Consider the following 20,841-nt stretch of genomic DNA (forward strand, 5'->3'; position numbering starts at 1 on the left):
GGGGGCTGCTTGGGTACCAGCCTAGAGGGGGTGGGCAGGTCCCCAGCCAGGCTGCGCCCACGGCCAAGGCAGCGCCCAATGGCCATATGCAAGCGCCTACACTGGGCCCACATGCCCTGCCAGGGCAGCCGAGAGACTTTGCCAGCCCCTGGGCAAGAACATAAGAACGGCCATACTGGGTCAGACCAAAGGTCCATCTAGCCCAGTATCCTGTCTGCCGACAGTGGCCAGCACCAGGTGCCCCAGAGGGGGTGGACCGAAGACAATGTTCAAGCGATTTGTCTCCTGCCATCCCTCTCCAGCCTCTGACAAACAGAGGCCAAGGACACCATTTTATCCCCTGGCTAATAGCCTTTTATGGACCTAACCTCCATGAAATTATCCAGCTTCTCTTTAAACTCTGTTCTAGTCCTAGCCTTCACAGCCTCCTCTGGCAAGGAGTTCCACAGGTTGACTACACGCTGTGTGAAGAAGAACTTTCTTTTATTAGTTTTAAACCTGCTCCCCATTAATTTCATTTGGTGTCCTCTAGTTCTTCTATTACGGGAACTAATAAATAACTTTTCTTTATCCTACCTCTCCACACCACTCATGATTTTATAGACCTCTATCATATCCCCCCTCAGTCTCCTCTTTTCTAAACTGAAAAGTCCCAGTCGCTTTAACCTCTCCTCATATGGGACCCGTTCCAAACCCCTAATCATTTTAGTTGCCCTTTTCTGAACCCTTTCCAAGGCCAAAATATCTTTTTTGAGGTGAGGAGACCACATCTGTACACAGTATTCAAGATGTGGGCGTACCATAGTTTTATACAGGGGCAGTAAGATATTCTGGGTCTTATTTTCTATCCCTTTCCTAATAATTCCTAGCATCCTATTTGCCTTTTTGACCACCGCTGCACACTGTGTGGAAGTTTTCAGAGAACTGTCCACGATAACTCCAAGATCTCTTTCCTCATTTGTCGTAGCCAAATTAGCCCCCATCATACTGTACGTATAGTTGGGGTTATTTTTCCCGATGTGCATTACTTTACACTTATCCACATTAAATTTCATTTGCCATTTTGTTGCCCAATCACTCAGTTTGGTGAGATCTTCTTGGAGTCCCTCACAGTCTGCTTCTGTCTTGACTGTCCTAAACAGTTTGGTATCATCTGCAAACTTTACTACCTCACTGCTTACCCCTTTCTCCAGATCATTTATGAATAAGTTGAAAAGGATTGGTCCCAGGACTGACCCTTGGGGGACACCACTAGTTACCCCTCTCCAATCTGAAAATCTACCATTTATTCCTACCCTTTGTTTCCTGTCTTTTAACCAGTTCTCAATCCAAGAAAGGACCTTCCCTCTTATCCCATGGCCATGTAATTTATACAAGAGCCTTTGGTGAGGGACCTTGTCAAAGGCTTTCTGAAAATCCAAGTATACTATATCTACTGGATCCCCCTTGTCCGCATGTTTGTTAACCCCTTCAAAGAACTCTAACAGATTGGTAAGACAGGATTTCCCTTTACAGAAACCATGTTGACTTTTGTCCAACAAATTATGTTCTTCTACATGCTTCACAATTTTATTCTTTACTATTGTTTCGACTAATTTGCCCGGTACTGAAGTTAGACTTACCGGTCTGTAATTGCCAGGATCGCCTCTAGAGCCCTTTTTAAATATTGGTGTCACATTGGCTACCTTCCAGTCATTAGGTACGGAAGCCAATTTAAAGGATAGGTTACAAACCACAGATAATAGCTCAGCAGTTTCCCATTTGAGTTCTTTTAGAACCCTTGGATGAATGCCATCCGGTCCCGGAGATTTGTTAACATTAAGTTTTTCTATTTGTTCCAAAACCTCCTCTAATGACACTTCAATCCAGGACAGTTCCTCAGATTCATCACCCACAAAGGACGGTGCAGATTCAGGAATCTCCCCAACATCCTCAGCCGTGAAGACTGAAGCAAAGAAATCATTTAGTTTCTCCGCAATGGCTTTATCATCCTTGATTGCTCCTTTTATAGCTCGATCATCTAGGGGACCCACAGGTTTTTTAGCAGGCTTCCTGCTCCTAATGTACTTAAAAACATTTTGTTATTTCTTTTTGAGTTTTTGGCTAGCTGTTCCTCAAAATCTTTTTTTGCTTTTCTTATTACATGTTTACACTTGATTTGACAGTGTTTATGTTCCTTTCTATTTATCTCACTAGGATTGGACTTCCACTTCTTAAAAGATACCTTTTTGTCCCTCACTGCTTCTTTTACATGGTGGTTAAGCCACGGTGACTCTTTTTTAGGTCTCTTGCTATGTTTTTTAATTTGGGGTATACATTTAAGTTGGGCCTCTATTATGGCGTCTTTAAAAAGTTTCCATGCAGCTTTCAGGGATTTGGCTCTAGTCACTGTGCCTTTTAATTTCTGTTTAACTAACCTCCTCATTTTTGTGTAATTCCCCTTTTTCAAATTAAATGCCAGGGTGCTGGACTGCTGAGGTGTTCTTCCCACCACAGGAATGTTGAATGTTATTATATTATGGTCACTATTCCCAAGCGGTCCCGTAACGGTTATATCCTGGACCTGATCCTGCGCTCCACTCAGGACTAAATCGAGAATTGCCTCTCCAAGGTGGGGGTAGCTCCAGGCAGGACCTTAGGTGGAAAGGGTGGGATTGGGGGCCAGCCTCCCCCGACCAGCCCTGCCCCACGCGCTCTGGCGGCCATTTCAAGGGCCCAGGACTCCAGCTGCCCCCCCGTGGGTGGGCCTGGCCCCTGCTGTCCATGGGTGTGGCCCAGCTGGAGAGCGGGAGAGGCTGGCACCCGGCGCTGGGAGGGGCCAGGCCTGCCCCACGTAGGCGCCCACGGCGAGGCCTGGTGCAGAGCCTGCGGCAGAGGGCAGGGCTGGGCCCAGGGGAAGGAGCCGCAGGGCTCTGGGGGGAACGTTCCCAGGCTCGGGTCCCCCAGGGCGGCGGGGGAGGGGCTCAGGGATTGTGGTCCGGGTCCCCCTGAGCACCCACAGAGCTGCTGGTAGAAATGCAGGGCCCAAGGGCTCCAAGGGGAAGCCAGGCTCCGGCTGCCCCACAGCCCCCGCTGGCTGGAGGGAGGCCGGGGCTGCCAGGCACGCTGGCTCTTCAGCCCAGTCCTGGTCTCTTGGCGAGAGTCTGCTGGGTGACCGGACAGAGCCCCCCGCTATGCGAAGGGCGCCAGCAGCGCCGTGAGTGCCAGCAGCGGCAGCAGGGCCAGCGGGCTGGTGCGGGGGAGCCCGGCAGAGCCCCGCAGCGTCGCCTGCTTCGACTCGTCGGCGGCCGGGCCCCGCACGCTGCCAGGCGGCCTGGTCCGCGCGCTGCACAGGTCGTGCAGGTTCCCTTGGAACTGGATCTTCCTGGACTCCTGGCGCAGCGACTCCCAGATGGCAGCAGCTTCCTCCGGGCAGCTGGACAGGACCCCGCTGGCGCAGCTGTGAAAGTCGTCCCAGGATCTGGGCCGGGCGGAGGGGAGAGTCAGAGACGAGGGCTGGAGGGGTCTGTGGTTATCAGGCCTTGTACGCTGTGTGTTCCACCGCCCTACAGCCACTCCGCCCCATGCCCATAGCCAACCCAGCCCCGATCCACCCAACCCTTAGCCAGCCTGGCCTGCCCAGCCCAGCCCCAGCCAAGGCATAATCACCTTAACTCTGCCCCACCCCATAGCCAGCCTGGCTCACCCACAGCCCACCCAGCCCTTGACCACCCATAATCACCTTAACTCTGCCCCACCCCATAGCCAGCCTGGCTCACCCACAGCCCACCCAGCCCTTGACCACCCATAATCACCTTAACTCTGCCCCACCCCATAGCCAGCCTGGCTCCTCACACATGATGGTAATACAGCATTTAGGTCTGTATATTTGCCTGAGTCAAGCAACCCGTCGGGAGAGGCAAGAAACACTCAGAACCCACGAAAAGGTGACATTGGCCAATCTCCAGCCTCTTTTCCCCTCCCTTCCCCGGGGTACAGAGGTGGAACCGAAGCCCCCAGACTCAGGACCTTCTGAACCGGAAAGTGCCCATAAAGGGAAAGGGGCAGGGCCAGGGGTGAGCGCGACAGGCGTAATTAAGGCTGTGAAGAGGGGGGAGGGACAGGAAAAACCTCACTTCCGCCCCTGGCCTTCTGCTCTCCGCCCACAGGACAGCCTGGCCACGCCCACCCCAGCCAGCCCCACCCTACCCATAGCCAACCCGGCCCTGCCCCGCCCCAGCCTTCGCCAGCCTGGCCCTGTGTCACCCTCAGCTCGTCCCTCCCTGCCCCGCGCCAGTCTGGTCTTCCAGAGCCTGTGCCAAGAGCCCCGTGCCCACGGCGAGCCCCCGGGCCCGGCCGACAAGCGGGACGAGACAGGCCCTGCGACGCTCAGGCCCCCTTGACTCCTCCACCATGCCCAGGCCAGCCGGCTCCCCGGCACTGGACTCCCGCACCCCAAACCCCTGCCGCCCCTCCCCCACGGCAGAGGGGACCCACCCCGGGAGCCAGGCTGGGAACCTGCCCCCATTCCCACCCGCCCGGGCTCCCTCCCTCCGCCCTCGACCCCACTGTCTGGGGGGCAGCTGCCGGGCGCTGCCCCTCTCACCTGCAGATGGTGTCCAGCTCCTGCCCCTCCTGCCCACTGTCCTCCGCCGGCGTCTGGACGCTCCGGGCCATGCTGTCTCCCAGGCTGATGAGGCATTCGGCAAAGCCCTTGTAGATGGTGTCACATCTCCTCCCGGCCGCGCCCACCGGGTCCTTGGCCGCAGCTGTGGAGGGGACGAGAGAGTCACCAGTTATCCCCCTCGGCGCTCAGCCCACGCGGGGTTGGCCTGCAGCCCGGCCAGCGCCCCCAGGCCCCACCCTGGGGCTTCTCCCCACTGCCCTCGGCCCCCATCCCCCGCTACGCCTGCGTGCATCCAGCCTCGGGGGGCAGGGCGGATCCCCCGCTGAACCGTGCGTTTGTAGAAGGGACGTCGCCCATGGGACAGCCGCTAGTCCGCCGACCCCTCCCACGCTGGCTCACTGCGACCCGCTGTCCCCTGGGGTGTGGCCGTTACTTCCTCCCCAGAGGTGGCTGCATGGCCGGGATGGGCACTGCCCTCCACTGACCCCAAAGCAAAGCACTTTGGGCAGCGAGTTGCAGAGGGATCCCACTGACCAGGCAACAAAACGGCAGCTGAAATTCAAAGCTGAAGGGCCCTCAAGCCAAGTGCCCTGTGTGGCCACAGCAGCCAATGCCAGGTGCCCTAGAGGGAGGGAACACAACAGGGAATCCTTGTGTGATCCGTCCCGTCGCCCATTCCCAGCTTCTGACAAACAGAGGCCAGGGATACCATCCCTGCCAATAGCCATGGATGGATCTATCCCCCATGTATTTATATGTTCTTTTATGACCCCTGTTCAAGTCCTGATCTTCACAACATCCTCTGGCAAGGAGTTCCACAGGTTGACTGTGTGCTGTGTGAACACTGCCTTTGGTTTCTTTTAAACCTGCTCCCTATTAATTTCATTTGGTGACCGAAGCAAAATGCAGGACAATGTAGCACTTTAAAGACTAACAAGATGGTTTATTAGATGATGAGCTTTCGTGGGCCAGACCCACTTCCTCAGATCAAAAAAAAAAAAAGTTATTTATTAGTTCCCATAATAGAAGAACTAGAGGACACCAAATGAAGTTAATGGGTAGCAGGTTTAAAACTAATAAAAGAAAGTTCTTCTTCACACAGCACGTAGTCAACCTGTGGAACTCCTTGCCAGAGGAGGCTGTGAAGGCTAGAACTATAACAGAGTTTAAAGAGAAGCTAGATAATTTCATGGAGGTTAGGTCCAGGCTATTAGCCAGGGGGTAGGAATGGTGTCCCTGGCCTCTGTTTGTCAGAGGCTGGAGAGGGATGGTAGGAGACAAATTGCTTGATCATTGTCTTCGGCCCACCGTCTCTGGGGCACCTGGTGCTGGCCACTGTCGGCAGACAGGCTACTGGGCTAGATGGACCTTTGGGCTGACCCAGGACGGCCGTTCTTATGTTCTTAAAATCCATCAGAGTTTTGGGGAAAGTGCAAGCGTAGGGGGCGCAGGGTCACAACTGCTTGTGCGTGTCAGGGTTAGCATTGCGTTGACAAACATGTAACAGGAAAACCGCTCGTGGCACAAAAAAGCGTTTGAAAGACAGAAACTTTGCATGAGGCTCAGACTAAGGGAGCAATAAAATGGGCAAGAGGCAGCAGGTGCTGCTCAACTTGCATTTTGTTTCCCTCAGAACGACAGACAGGGAGCAAGCAGCCCCCGTTACAAGGAAGCAAACAGAAGCCACGTTAAACATCCTGGAGTAGGAGCGGGCGATAAAACGGCCCCTGGTGGGCCGCCCGGTTATAGTTACCTTCACCTCCACAGGTACGGGCGATCACTGCTACCATTGGCCACCGGCCAACTTTCCCAGCCAATTGGAGCCGCAGGAAGCAGCATAGACCGGGACACCACTTCCTGCAGCTCCCATTGGCCGGGAATGGCGATCCATGGCCAATGGGAGCTGCAATTGCCAGTACTTGCGTAGACGCGGGTAAATACAGCGGTGCTGGCCCACTAGGGAGCGAACCAGATCTGGCCCGTGCCCCGCCCCCGTCCTAGAGACAAGGAGGTAGAACCACCGGTGTGGGAGGGGGGAGCCGATTTCCTGGTGATGTCCGTCGGGGATGGGGCTCCTGCGTTGGCCGTGCCCACCGCCAGGTCGCAGCGTGGGGAACGTGGAAGGAGTCTCCGAGCCAGAGGTCTAGACAGCGAGCAGGCAGCCCTGGCGTGGGGCCCCCCTGCCCCGCGCTCTGCAGAGGTCTGGGCCAGCCAGGGGGCAGCCGATTCAGGAGGATCAAACGCATCAGTAGCCCCCCTCGGGCAGGGCACGGGGCGGGGGGGAGCAGCCAGGCTGGGGTCCCAGAGCCCAGGGGAACCCGGATGATGCAGGGGCAGAAAGCAGAGTGGTAGCTGGGGGATGCAGCCAGCCCTGCCTTCCACCCAGATGCATCAGCAGCAGCTCTGGGAACAGGCTGCAACCTGCCAGGGCCCAGGAGTGAACATGCAGGTGGGGGGGGGGTGCCAGGCTGGCAGCTTGCCAGGGGCCACCAGCGCTCCCGAATCCCACGCCTGTGCTGTAACCACTTGCCCGCACTCCCTTGCCTGGCTGAGCTGGCAGCTTGCACAGAGGCGCTTCCCCGGCTGCGCTGGCGCGTTGCCGCAACCCCCCCGGGGCGCCGGCAGCCTGTAAACAGGGCCTTGCATCAGCAGCCTCCGGGGATCCGGCGATGACACAGCACCTGCTCTGCATGGGCACCCCGGCAGGCTCCCCTCTGCCCCCGGTGGCTGGGGGCAGCGGGGCAGAGACCCCCACACAGAACCCCCCCTCCCAATGCACCCCCCAGGAGCAGGGCTGGGGCCGGCACCGTTCAGACAGGACGGGTGCCGCGGGCCCTCCCCCCGGCCGAGGTGGGTGCCAGCAGTCAGCCCCCCAGAAACCCGACATCACCCCCACCAGGACCCCCTGGGCAGTGCGCAAACCCCAGTGTGGCGGGGGAGGGGCTGCAGAGCGCCTCGGCGTTTCCACCCACACGCGACTTTTCCCCGCGGTGCAGCCAGGGCCAGCGAGATGGTGCCCGCTTTGTCCTCGGGGTCCCCGAGGGGGCTTGGCAGAATGGGAACCAGCCACCGCCGCCGCCGCCTCGGGGCAGAGCCCACCAGCCCCGCAAGTCACGGTGGAAAACCTCCGAGTTACACCCACTCGCTTGACGACACAAACTCGCATCCCGCGGCCGGACACCGATTCACGCTGCCCTCTGAAGTGCCCGTGGACAGAGCCGAGACCCCCCTCGCCCTGCAGAACAGCGCCTCCTACTGCTGCCCCGGGGCCCGGCGGGCAGCCCCGACCCAGCCGCACTGCCCTTCGCGCGCCAGGCCGAGACCGAAGCGGGCCAGGAGGCCCCCGCAGGGAGACGCGGTTCGTTTTCTCCAGGGGGACACGGAGGCAGAGCTGCCAGAGGCCGACGGGAACGAGCGGCCGTCACCCCAGGACGGCCGTGGGTACGGAGCAGCCGGGCCAAGGTGCAGGGAGGGGCTGTGATCGGAGCAGGGCAAGTCGGGGAGTGGCTGGTACCTACTGGAGCCCTGGACACCTGGATCCTCGATCTCCATGTGCCTCCCCTGCTTTTGTCCTTCTGTCCGAAGAGCTGTAACGACCTCCCAGGCCCACAGCCACCCCCTGGGGCCGTCCTGAGCCCCCCGCGGCTGAGTTAGTCCAGGCCTGCCCGGTGCCAGGCTACGCCGGGGAGCCCCGCAACGCCCCCCCTGCGGGTTTGGTGTGAATCTGTCCCATGGGGATGGAGGATCACTCCAAGGCCTCGCCACTCAACCAGCTGGGACAAGGAACCCAGAAGAACCCACAGGCAGAGCTGTGCCGGGCCTGCCCAGAGTCATCCCAGCCCTGACCAAAGCCCCCGGGCCAAGCCTGCAAGCCCTGCCCCTCCTCCCCCCGCACCCACCCAGGATGCAAAAGGGGCCGCTGCCCGGGGAGGCTCGTCTCCCAGGCGCGTGCCAGCCGAATGGAACGCACCACTCCTCTCTCGGGGAGACCGGAGGGGGACAGGGCCACAGGGAATTCCCAGACAGACCTAGAAATGGCGGCAGGGCAGAGACTCCTCTTTGGCGTCGCATGGCAAAGCTCCACGTCTCACCTGGGCCCTTGCCGGCAGGGTTCCCTGTAAGCTGGGAGCTTGTGCGGCTGCTCTGGAAAGAGTCACACACCACCCTGCTGACTAGCAGAGTGCCCACAGCTGGGTTTGTGTGTCTACTGGTGGTGCACATCCCCACACAAAAAATTATTCCGCACCAGAAGGAAAAAGATTAGAGGGAACATTGCTCCATTGGCAAGAGAGGCAAGTGCAGGAAATCACTTGGCTGTTGAAAAGTGAGGGAGGGAAGAGTGGATCTGTGGACCCCAAAAAGGGGTTTGGTTTGTTCAGATGCAGAAGGCAGGAAGGACCAATCATGCATAAGGTCGCCACAAACCTGGCTGGACAGTAACTCCAGGTTCACCAGGGAGCTATTTCCTCCTAAACACAGTCAGCGGGACTGTTGTACCCAAATAAGCAAGCAGCATTTAGCGTTACCAGCGAATGCATCCGCCTCGGCCTGGCCGAAGTCGAAGGGAACAGAGGAAATAAGGGGACCGAACAGACCGAGCCAATGGTAGCGTCATTTCTAGAATGCAAAATAGATTCGCCAGCAGGAGGTAGCAGGTAGCAGGCGCGAAAGGAGCCATGCTCTCCCCAATCTGCTAAAATTAGATGTTCGGGAGATGAAATGTGAACTTTTCACCCCCGTACGGGGAGATCCATTGGTGGCTGCTCTATCCAGGCCGAAAACAAAAGATTTCAACCGGATAACAAGGTCGGAGCCTTTTATTCTAAAAGCAGCCTTCGAAGTCGCACACAAAGAGCACGACGGAGAAAAGCCTCAAGCCCTCGGCCCTCCTGGCCGCCGTGGACTGACTAATAGATCCTGCGAGAACCCGGAGGCAAAATGAGAAGCCAACTCAAAGCATCGCCGTGGTCGCTCATGCACAAGGGCTGGCGGAAGCTGCGCAGCCAGAGCGATGCATCCCACGCGGAGAACAATACCTACCCACTTAACGCTGGCGAGTCTGCAGCTGAAAGCGCCTGACGATGCCAGTCCGGAATGCAGAGAACATCGTGGCCCGGAAGCTTTTACCGTCTGCTCAGACGGCGAAAGGAACGCAAGAAAGGAGCAAACCTTTGAGGTGTGGGCATCCGGGGGTGAGGGGCTCAGCAACTCTGCTTAAATCTCACTGGGAAAACAACACCCGGCTGTCCTAAAGTGCGTCTTGAGGCGTATCGGACGTCACCATGTGCAGTTCCCCTCACAATGCACTGTAGGACAGCTTGTTTCCCCGGTGAGAAACCAGCCTTATGCTTGGCCGACTGCAAAAGAGGTGGGTGATGGATGCCACAGCCTCCCAAAGATACTTGCTGGACTTATCAGGAAGACTTTCTCCATCTGCATCGGGGCTTCTCCATCAGCAGGCCACACAAAACCCGAGGGTGATGTTGACCCAGACAGCTGAAAGCAAGAGACTTCTGTGCTGATATTAGAATGGCCAGGAAGTAACAGGCCTCTCAACATCGATCCTGGTCCAGAGAATGGAGCGACTGATACGGGACTCAATTAATAAACAATTAAAGGAAGCTAATGTAATTGATGCCAATCAACATGGGTTTCGGAAAATAAGTCCTGCTAAATTCACTTGCTAGTTTTTTGTCGTGACAATACAAGTTGCTTCGATAAAGACAATAGTGCGGATTGAATACATTTACACAAGGCATTTGAGTTGATACTGCGTGGAATTTTGATTTGAAAAAATAGATCTAAAATTAACATGGCCCACGTTAAATTGATTAAATCTGGCTGACTGATAGGCCCCAACGTATAACGGTAAATGGGGAATCACCCTCGAGAGGGTGTTACACTAGTGGCATCCAACAGAGATTGGTTCTCGTCCTGGTGCTATTTAACATTATAAAAAAAAAAAAAAAAAAAAGAGACTCGGAAGGAAACATGAAAACACTGAACATTTGTAGAGAAGACAAACACTGAGGGTAAATAATTAAGAGGGCAGATCACTGATGCAGCAGGTGTGACGCTTTCCCCTCACACTTTATGACAATTGGCTCGTAACTTGGAGGTGCTTTGGCCAAAACACCTCACGTAACTGATCCATTTTAATATTACAAATCAGAACATCCTATGTTGGTGCATGTATCCTTCTTGTGTGAGAAATTAGAAATAGCAGACTGTTTAGAGTTTGAAATGTGCTAATGAGAGCCATTATCCCCCCCCTCGCCTTAATGACTTGGGGTATGTCTACACTACAGCGCTAATTCGAACTAACTTAGTTCGAATTAGTTAATTCGAACTAAGCTAATTCGAACTAACGCGTCTAGAACGAAAAACTAGTTCGAATTAGCGTTTTGCTAATTCGAACTAGCATGTCCACATTGAGTGGACCCTGAACCGGGGTTAAGGATGGCCGGAAGCAGTGCCGGCAGGGCATCAGAGGAGGACTTAGAGCATGGAGATGCTGTCTCAGGCTAGCCGAGGGCTGCGCTTAAAGGGTCCCGACCCCCACCCCGGACAGACAGTTCTCAGGGGTGCCCCGCTTGCAAAGAAGTTCTGGCTTGGAGTGCCCGGAGTACCCACACTGGGCACATCACACCACTCGGCCATCAGCCCGGCTGCACTTGCCGCAGGCTGCCATCTGGGGAGAGGGAGCAATTGGGGGGCTGCAGGAGAGCTTCCACCCCCAGAAGCCCGCAGAGCCAGCCCAGTCCTCCGCATCGGGGGCTCGTACCCCATTCCTCCCTCACCTCCTTCCACTTACCCTTCCCTAGCCCCCCTTCTTATTGATGTACAAAATAAAGATAACGTTTCTTCCAACATTGACTCTGTCTTTATTGAACAAAACTGGGGGAGACTGGGAAAAGGAGGTGGGAGAGGGGAAGAGAAAGGCTGGGAGAGGGGAGGGCAACTAACATGATCAGGGGTTGGGAACAGGTCCCATATGAAGAGAGGCTAAAGAGACTGGGACTGTTCAGCTTAGAAAAGAGGAGATGGAGCGGGGACAGGATAGAGGTCTCTAAAAGCAGGGGTTGGGTGGAGAGGGTGCATTCAGAAAAGTTCTTCATGAGTTCCCATAAAGAAGGACTAGAGGACACCAAAGGAAAGGAATGGGTAGCAGGCTTCAAACTAACAACAGAAAGTTGTTCTTCACAAAGCAAAGAGTTAACCTGTGGAACTCCTTGCTGCAGGAGGCTGTGAAGGCTACAACTAGAACAGAGTTTAAAGGGAAGTGAGATCAAGTCATGGAGGTTGGGTCCATGGAGTGGTCTTAGCCAGGGGGTAGGAGTGGTGTCCCTGCCCAAAGTTTGTGGAAGGCTGGAGAGGGATGGCACGAGACAAATGGCTTGGTCACTGTCTTCGGTCCATCCCCTCCAGGGTCCCTAGGGTTGGCCGCTGTCGGCAGACAGGCTACTGGGCTAGATGGACCTTTGGTCTGACCCAGGACGGCCATTGTAAGCTCAGGGCTCAGGGTCGAGGGTCTCAGTGAACCCCCTTGATTTTCATGCACACCTGCTCCTGGGTGGCCAGGCTGGCAGCTCTTCTGCCCTAGACGGCCACTTTCCTGTGCCTAGTGTGGAGATCGTGGACGAGGTCCACGATATCCGCACTAGCCCAGGAAGGTGCCCGCCTCTTGCGGTCCAGGGCAAGCTCCCGGGAGCCGCCAGCCTGGTCCCGGGAAGAGGGGGTGGGCTGGGGGACATCGGGTGGGTGGCTCTGTGCCGTACCAGGTGCAGGGTCTGCTGGCTGGGTGCTGGCAGGCTTGCACCTGACACGGGCACCGTAGCCAGCTCGTGCCCCTTTAAGGGGTCCGGGGCCGGGAGGGGGACATAGAGTTTCCCTGGTGTTGGCCAGAGTGGCCACCAGGGAAACCTGGGGAGGGCTAGCCTCCCACTAGTTCGAATTAAGGGGCTACACAGCCCTTAATTCGAACTAGTAAGTTCGAACTAGGCTTAATCCTCGTAAAATGAGGTTTTCCTAGTTCGAACTAAGCACTCCGCTAGTTCAATTCAAATTCGAACTAGCGGAGCGCTAGTGTAGCGGCTATTAAAGTTAGTTCGAACTAACGTCCGTTACTTCGAACTAACATTGTAGTGTAGACATACCCTACGTGATCAACTTAATGACTTTTCAGCAGACTTGTTTGTCCTGTAAGTCCAAAGGTGATTGGATTAGTTCACTAGTAAGAGACGTGCCCATACTGCCTGGTACAGGTATTCCATTTTGACCCTGGTATTTTTCCATGGAAGGAAGAATATAGAACAAGATTCCTGTCCTAGGGAAAAGGCTATTTAAGCAAGGGGAAGCTATCAGCCCCCTTGTCTTGGGCTTGTCTGGAAAACCCTGAAAGAATACAAAGGATTGGAGACCCAGGTGGTCAGCATAAAAGAGTTTCTGACCTGAAGATTATGCCTAGAATAAGAACAGCCCATAACGGTAAGAATTTGCATTCAATACTTTTTTTTTTAGCGGATTAGCACTAGCGATGCATTTTCTTTTCATTTTAACGTAGTAACTTTCTTTGCTCTGCCTGTTTTAACTTGCAACCACTGAAATCCGACTGTTTGTCCTTTGTAAAAACACTTTTCTTTACTATCAGGCCCAGTGTAAATAATTGTTACTGGAGGGGGAACAACCAGTGTGCATCTCTCTCTTTCACTGAAACCTCATTGTTCTCCCGGGTTGGAGAAAGTTTCAGTGAACCTGATGGGAGGTTGAGGGGGAGAGGAATGGAGCTGGGGACTGGAGGGGGAGATCAGAAGAGGAAAGGGGGTCAGGGCAGTCCTTTGGGGGGGGGAGAATCAGGAAGGGGCGAGGGGCCGACCTTTCCACAGTGAAAGTCTGCTCCAGGTTCCGGGGGGAAAAAAACAGATTGAGAGTGCCCAGGGAATGGGATTCCGAAAAAGCTCCCAATCCTAAGCAGGGTCCCTGAGGCGGGGAAGGAGGGGGGTGCTTGATGCCCTGCAGCAAGGCACAGGCTGAGCTGTTGAGATCCAAGCAGTCTGAGAGCAAGATGGACAAGCCAGCCATGAAACCAAAGAGTCCCCCTGCAAACTTCACCAGCTGCTTCCCCTGGCCCCTGCTCTCCTGGGGGCTAGCCAGCCCCTCATCCCAACAGCCCTACCCTGTCCCCATTTGCTGTGAGCCAGGAATCCTGCTGTTCTCTCCTCCCAAGCAAAGCCACGTGCTGGGTGATTGAGCACAGAGCCAGAAACCTGCTCCCAGGGGCATGGTGGGGGGAGGGGGGGGAGAGGAGACCACACACTGGCTCCAAACTCATGTTATTTGTTTATTGCTGCCCGGGGCACCAGGCACCCTCGGGCCAGGCCTGAGAGATCCAGGGTGCCGGGGGCACAGGGCACCAGAGCAGGGCGGAGGACCCAGCAGGGCCCGAGCGAGGGACAGGCCTGGACGGTTCCATGCTGCTGTCAAGCCCGGGGATGAGGGGGCGTCATGCTGGTTAAGCCTCCCGCCAAGGCAGCCTGGCCCTAGGACTGGGCATCTGCACCTCCTCTGCTCCTGCCCCCCGCCTGGCGAGGGACCCCTATGCTGTCAGCCCACGAAAGCCCCTCCTCAGCAAGCCGGGGGCTGCCGGGGTGCTCCCTTGTGCCCCACCATTCCCGGGCGTGCAAAACGACCCAGGCTGCACGCTAGACGCTCCCCCTCCCCCGCCCCTCTTGGGGCAACTCGTGCCTGGCGCCACCCTGGCCCGGGAAGGGGACGCCGCAGAGCAAAGCCGCTCGGGCCTCGCCCCCGGGAAGGTGAATTCCACAGCGGTGGGTACCAGGCAGGGGAACGCGGTGCCTTCCGCAACCACCAAGGGTGGCCCCGCCCACGCTCCGCCCCCTGCTCCAGCCACGTGCCCCCCCCACGATCTGGGGCTGGGGGGAGGCTGGAGACCTGCTCCTGCAGTGGCGGGTGGCTTGTGGGGGGCGGGGGAGGGAAGCTTGGCTCTTGAAGAGGCTGCCTCCCCCTGCCCAGGGGGAATTCTCTCCTCAGTCCAGCTAGTCGGCCCCAAGTCTCTGGGAAAGCTCGGGAGAGCGTATGCTCTCTGGAAATCACGCCTTGCACGAGGAGGGCACGAGGGGGGTGGGGAAATCACGCCTTGCACGAGGCAGGCACGAGGGGGGGTGGGGAAATCACGCCTTGCACGAGGCGGGCACGAGGGGGGGTGGGGAAATCACGCCTTGCACGAGGCGGGCACGAGGGGGGGTGGGGAAATCACGCCTTGCACGAGGCGGGCACGAGGAGGGGTGGGGAAATCACGCCTTGCACGAGGCGGGCACGAGGAGGGGTGGGGAAATCACGCCTTGCACGAGGCGGGCACGAGGAGGGGTGGGGAAATCACGCCTTGCACGAGGCGGGCACGAGGAGGGGTGGGGAAATCACGCCTTGCACGAGGCGGGCACGAGGGGGGGTGGGGAAATCACGCCTTGCACGAGGCGGGCACGAGGGGGGGTGGGGAAATCACGCCTTGCACGAGGCGGGCACGAGGGGGGGTGGGGAGAGTGACCACATGCCTAGGGAACGCGACCAGGAGATGTCAGGTCTGCCTTTCACATAACTCACACTCGGGCCAGGCTACCAGAGAACACCACGTGAGGGAGCTGAGGGCGGTTCCCGGAGAGGCATCCAAGGTGAGATGGGACCACTAGGATCACCTCGTATGACCTGCCCAACACAGGCCGGAGACCTGCCCCTACCGAGAAACAGCCCCTCTGGATTGCAGAACGGTCCCTGCGGGAGAATCCAGCAGGACCCCAGGAAGGGTTCATTACACTCACCGTTCACCCCTCATTGCCAGGCTGAATGTGGCTGGCTCCTCTGCCAGGCTGAAGAGGCCAGGGTTAAATCTGAGCGCCCCGAGCAGGTGCTTACCAACGAGGGATGGAGAGAGTGAGCAGTTACCCGGTAAGCATCGCTCGGTACGGGTACCGGGTAAGAGGTTAATCGGCAGCCCAGTCAGACTAAAGCTCCCTCCCCTGCAGCGGACCCAGCTCAACCAGCTCCCTTCCCGTGGCATGGTGGGCTCAGCCAGGCCTGGCCAGAGGAGCCTGCAGCAGGCCGGGCCGGGCCGGAGCAGCCCTCCACTCATGGGATCCAGGTTAACCCTAATGTTTAACCAGTTCACTTTTTAAACAGGATTTGACATCCCTATTATAAACTGGGATCCCGGCCCTCCTTACCCTTCTGTTTGTTAAGCCGCATAGAGGGAGCGCTCTCTGTATCAGCAACCCATCTCCTTCATCACTTACCACTTCTGAATTCGTGTGTCACCGGCACATTTTATCAGTGCTAATTATATGGTTTCTCCCAGATCATTAATAAACATTTTAAATAGCATAAGGCCCAGAACCATCTCTGTGGAACCGCACCCCTACAAATACACCTATTTGATGATGATTCTCCTTCTTGGGCACAGATTATTTCTCTTTGTAGACCATTGATAAGGGAAGCAAAAGGGCACAGTTCCTAGCTTCTGACATTCATTAACAACAACTTCCCTGTTCTTGCATTTGTTACATGTGATTTTTTTAAATTTATCATGACGGTCTTGACTTCGCCTCTAAATCTGTCACTTTAACCAATGCAGCCTTATTCCTTGATTGTGGTTTCCTTAGCCTCTAATAAAGTGTTCTTAAACCATTCCCAATTATCATTCACATTTTTTGTCCTGATTAAACTCTTCCTCTCAGCTGATTTGACTCAAAGTGTTTCCAGCCCTGTAAACGGACCCTTTTAAAGCCCCAAGTGTGTGTGTGTGTGTGTATATATATATTTATATATATATATATATATATATAGCAGCTGGACATCATTCTGTTGGTGCATTATAAATGTGATCAAGGCATGATTGCGTGTACCTAAGCTCTCATTAATGTTTAGCTCTGTGATCAGTTTCTCTTTCTCTGCCGAGATGGGGTCTGATAGAGAATTCCCCTATGCGGGAGGTAACATTTTGTTGAGTACAAAACTGTCATCTCCAGTATTTAGAAATTCTGAGGATATTTTAGGTCTGGCAGCAGGAGACCTCCAGAGTGCGTCACTCACATTGAAGTGGTCCCCGATCACTCGGCAGCTTTTCCTGCATTGTCGATAGATGCGTAAGGAGCCAGTCAGCCTGTTCCCTAGGGTGGTACGGCGGGTCTGCAGCAGGCACCAAAACGCTTTGCCTGTTCAGATGTTGATCCATAACCACTTACAATCATTTTCTTTCCCTTTTCCCACGTGATCCTGCTGCTGATTTGAACATTCCAAGCGGGAGACTCAGCCCACTTGGTTTCCAGAAACACCAACCTGATCAAAATGACGCTAATAAGCCAGCGACTCCAGTCCGCTACCCTGGCTCCCAGGACTGGCAGGGAGGGAGAAATTGACACACAAAGGAACCCGAATACCACCACTTCCAGCAGAGGCAGAAATGCCATAGAAATCAGCGAGCAGGCGGTGGTCTAGCCAGAGATTAATTTGTGTTTGTGGGTTGGGGATCTGGGGGCCCTCCCCGCGCACGAGGGACGGTCCAGCCCACGTGGCCGGTGGCGAATGAATGACGACGTGCCGTTTGCCTCCGTCTGCAGCTCTGGGACATCCCCATCAGGAACCTTGCAGAGATGTCCTCCAGTCCAGCAGAGAAAGCAACCAGCGTGCCAGGGTAGGAGAAGCCGCTCAGGACTCCCCCTGTCCCATAATCCAGCCCTCCTCCCTGTCTCTGGCCAGGAACGGCTGCCTGACAACGCAGCAGTTTGGTTTGTATGTTTAATATGCTTACCAGGAATAAGAACCTCAACAAATAATCCACCCGTAATAAGATCTACTTACCAAAGCAATCTTCCCGCAGATGAGACCTGCAGCCTCCAGCCCCCTGCATTAACGCAGCCCCATCGAGGGGGCAAAACAGAGCCTGGCGCCCCTCTCAAAGCGGGCAGAGCGCCCGGGCCAGGGGGCAATCGACTCCTTCCTGGGCCACACTTGGCAGACCACAAAGGGAGCCTCCACTAACTAACTCTGGCCTTTTAGAGCCACGTTTCCCACGAGCCGCCTCTAGGAACCGGAGACGGGCCATGGGGGTCAGAGGGATCTGGGAAGGCAGTGTGGGCCCTTCTGCTCCCCTGTGGATACACTGGGGGGGGCTTTCTTGTGTTGGGGGCCCCACACACACACACACACACGAGAGAAAAAACAAACCCAAACTCCTCTCTGATGCAGCCCCTGACCGAGACGAAAAAGACGCTCCCCCGCATTCCCCTGGCACACCAGAGCTTCCGGAGAGGCCCAGGCTAGTAGATTTGGTGTGCTCCAGCCCCGTGGAGGGGGTCTGGATGGCCAGCATGGGCTCCCCAATACTGAGAGGGGAGCCCTGTGCCTCCGGGGCCAGATCCAGGCAAGCCAGGGGCCGCATCTGTGGCCCCTGGGCCTTAGATGGTAGGATAGAGGAAGCCTTGAAAGAAACAAGAAAGAACGGGGAGAAGCCGGGGCACCCAGCGGAAGGAAGTGGGACATCTCACACCGGACAGCCCCGGCGGTCCCTGGAGAAGTCGGCAGCCGTCAGAGGCACCAAGGAAGACCAGCCAGGCTCAGTGAGCACAGGCGGGAATTTTCCATCCCTCTGCGCGGGGCGCCTTGCTCTGGTCAACGGCCGGTTCCCACCCAGCCCCAGCCCCCTTGGGGAGAAAAGCTCTTCGGTTTTCAAGGCCCAAGGGCAGAGCCAGCCCTCAGCCAGTGGCTGGGCAAAGGCCTCCAAGGAGCCAGGCTGGGCCGGTCCGGGATGTTGGAGGCCGGGGGAGGGAATTCCATGGGACCCAACTCTGACCCCGTCAGCTGGAAAGTTCACCTGAGCTGGGTGGGATAACAGACAGTCCCAGGGGCCCCGGGAACCTGCCGTCAATTCTGCCTGTTTCGCCTGGGAAGGCAGCAGAAGGGAAGGGGGGGTTGACTGGGATAGGGGCAGTCTCAGGACCCCCTCCCCAGCCACTTGGTTGGCTCATCAGCCTGGAAGCGCGGGGGGGGGGGGGCAGGAGCCAGGTCCCTGTCGCCCCGGGGCGCAGCGCCGAGCACAAGGGGGGGCGGGTTCAGCGCCGAGCGCCCCAAGAAGCCCCCGTGGCTCTGAAACCCCGCTGGACAGTGCGGGCACCCGGCCCGGAGCGCGATCCGGACACACACAGCCCCTGCTAGGAGACCCCCCCGGACCCCGCGGCGACGGAGCGGGGGGCAGAGTCTCGCCGACAAGCCCCGGCGTCTCCGGGCAGAGCCAGGCGCAGAGCCCGGGGCGACGCAGCGGAGCCAAGCGGCGAGGTGGAGACAGGAGCGAAGCAAGTTCCCAGCTCGCAGCCTCCGTGCGGGGAGCCCCCCCTGGCCCGCAGCCCGCGCCCCCCGGGCCCCAGCCCGCGCCCCCCGGGCCCCCCGGCCCCAGCCCGCGCCCCCCGGGCCCCCCGGACCCCAGCCTGCGCCCCCCGCGCCCCCCGCGCCCCCGGGCCCCCGCGCCCCCCGCGCCCCCAGCCCGCGCCCCCCGCGCCCCAGCCTGCGCCCCCCGCGCCCCAGCCTGCGCCCCCGGGCTCCCCGCGCCCCAGCCTGCGCCCCCGGCGAGGGGTCCCCGCTGCGCCCCCCCCCGCCGGCCGGGGACTCACCCACGTGCAGCCGCAGCAGCAGCAGCAGCCGCCGCCAGCCCAGCGGGCAGGGTCCGGCCGCCGCCCATGGTGCCGTCGCCCCGCGCCCGGCTCCGAGCAGCCCGCAGCCACCACTGAGCGCCCGGCCACAGGTGCAGCCGGCTGGCTCCTGGGCGAGCCGGGGCCCCGCCCCCGCCGGCCCATCGCCCCGCCCCCCGGCCCCGCCCAGCCCCAGGGGTCTTCCCGCAGCTCCCGGGGCGGGCTTGGTTCCTGGTGGCCGGTGGGGGTAGGGGCGGGAGCCAGCTCAGGGCAGAGCTGCACCTCAGCCAGGCGGGTGATTGCCTCATGCACTGAGCCCATTTTACAGCTGGAGAAACTGAGGCCTCAGGGCTGCAACGTGCCCCCAGTCACTGTGTGGCCTGAGAGGGAGGCAGGTGTTGCACTAAGCTCCTGCTGTTGCCACTAGCCGGCCCCTGCCCAGACCTAACCCTTCCCTGCCAACCTGACCTGGCCGCCAGCTCGGTGCCCAGGTGGGCGCTTTGGCTGTGCAGCCCACTTTGGGCTCAGCCTGCAGGAGAGCTGGGTTTCCTCTCCCAGGTGCACAGCCATTGCCGGAGACAGGAAGCGCTTCCAAGAGAACAGAACCTGCTCCTGCCGCATTAGGAGGTGGGCTGAGCAGAGTCAGTACAACCTGCGACCACACTGTGCTCCCAACACTTTTCACTAACAAAACACGAAGCATCAGGGTGTGGATGTCACACAGGAAAGGAAATCAAGGCAGCATGTGCAGACAGACTGAAAAAAGGGGTGAAACGTGCTCCTGCCTTTTAAATGGGTGTTAACTCTGAAACCTAAGGATGGCCATGTACATGTCAACATGGTTAACTTTTTCACAGCTGATTTTTTTTTTTACACTGAAACACGCAGCCAGGGTGAGGTTTCTCCAGTGCGTTACTAACACGGTCACATGGCCCAGTTTGTGTCTCTTTCCTCCCCCTTGGGTTAACACGGCCCTTTACAGGTTAATGGAAGCTTGTTTCTGTAAAGGAGCCTTTATCCCACAGTAAATTTGCTTCCACAGGTACATGTCTATAGCAGCAACTAACAGTTAAACAGCAGAAGAGACGTGCCAAGCCTCTTAATGCTCCCCTTCTCCCCATCAAGCAGACCGACTCCCCCAGCAGCAGTCGGGATCCAGTTTTGTCCAGGGCTCCGGCTTCCACACAGTCTAGTCATGCAGGGGTTAAAACCCTAGCAGCTTTGGTCCTGAACTGCTAAGTTCCAGAAAGCTTTTCTCCAGCTCCTTAGGCTATGTCTACACTCCCGGCTTCTTGTGCCAGAAATATGCAAATGAGGCTAAGCGTGGAATACCACTGTGCCTCATTTGCATACCTAATGAGCTGCCTTTTTTTTTTTTTTTTGCAGAAGAGGCTCTTGCACCAGGAGGAGCTGTCTACATGGCCCCCTTCCTGCGCAACAAAAACCCTCTTGCGTAATGCCGTGACACCGATTACTTTTCAGGAAGAATGGCATTGCGCAAGAGGGTTTCTGTTGCACAAGGGGCAGTGTAGACAGCTCCTT

At 57.2% G+C, this 20,841-nt stretch overlaps 1 protein-coding gene and 1 long non-coding RNA gene across 3 annotated transcripts; one reads left to right on the top strand and one right to left on the bottom strand.

The window, feature by feature from the left end:
• Positions 1-1,926: 1,926 nt before the first annotated feature.
• Positions 1,927-19,399, bottom strand: NRN1L (neuritin 1 like). Its single transcript, XM_075940538.2, has 3 exons — positions 19,282-19,399; positions 4,586-4,748; positions 1,927-3,460 (listed from the first exon to the last, which is right to left on the bottom strand). The coding sequence occupies exons 2-3, from the start codon at positions 4,654-4,656 to the stop codon at positions 3,172-3,174; spliced, it is 360 nt and encodes a 119-aa protein (XP_075796653.2). The 5' UTR covers positions 4,657-4,748; positions 19,282-19,399; the 3' UTR covers positions 1,927-3,171.
• LOC112546604 (uncharacterized) lies at positions 12,820-17,451 on the top strand. Of its 2 annotated transcripts, none has more exons than XR_012906778.2 (3): positions 12,820-13,093; positions 15,462-15,568; positions 16,917-17,451. It is a non-coding gene; the product is annotated as an uncharacterized LOC112546604 (long non-coding RNA). The 2 variants fall into 2 exon arrangements; XR_003090335.3 differs by having other exon boundaries at positions 17,236-17,451.
• Positions 19,400-20,841: the final 1,442 nt, after the last annotated feature.

The sequence above is a fragment of the Pelodiscus sinensis genome, chromosome 12 (genome assembly GCF_052426305.1).
Source record: "Pelodiscus sinensis isolate ZL-2025 chromosome 12, ASM5242630v1, whole genome shotgun sequence".
Classification (NCBI taxonomy): Eukaryota; Metazoa; Chordata; order Testudines; family Trionychidae; genus Pelodiscus; species Pelodiscus sinensis.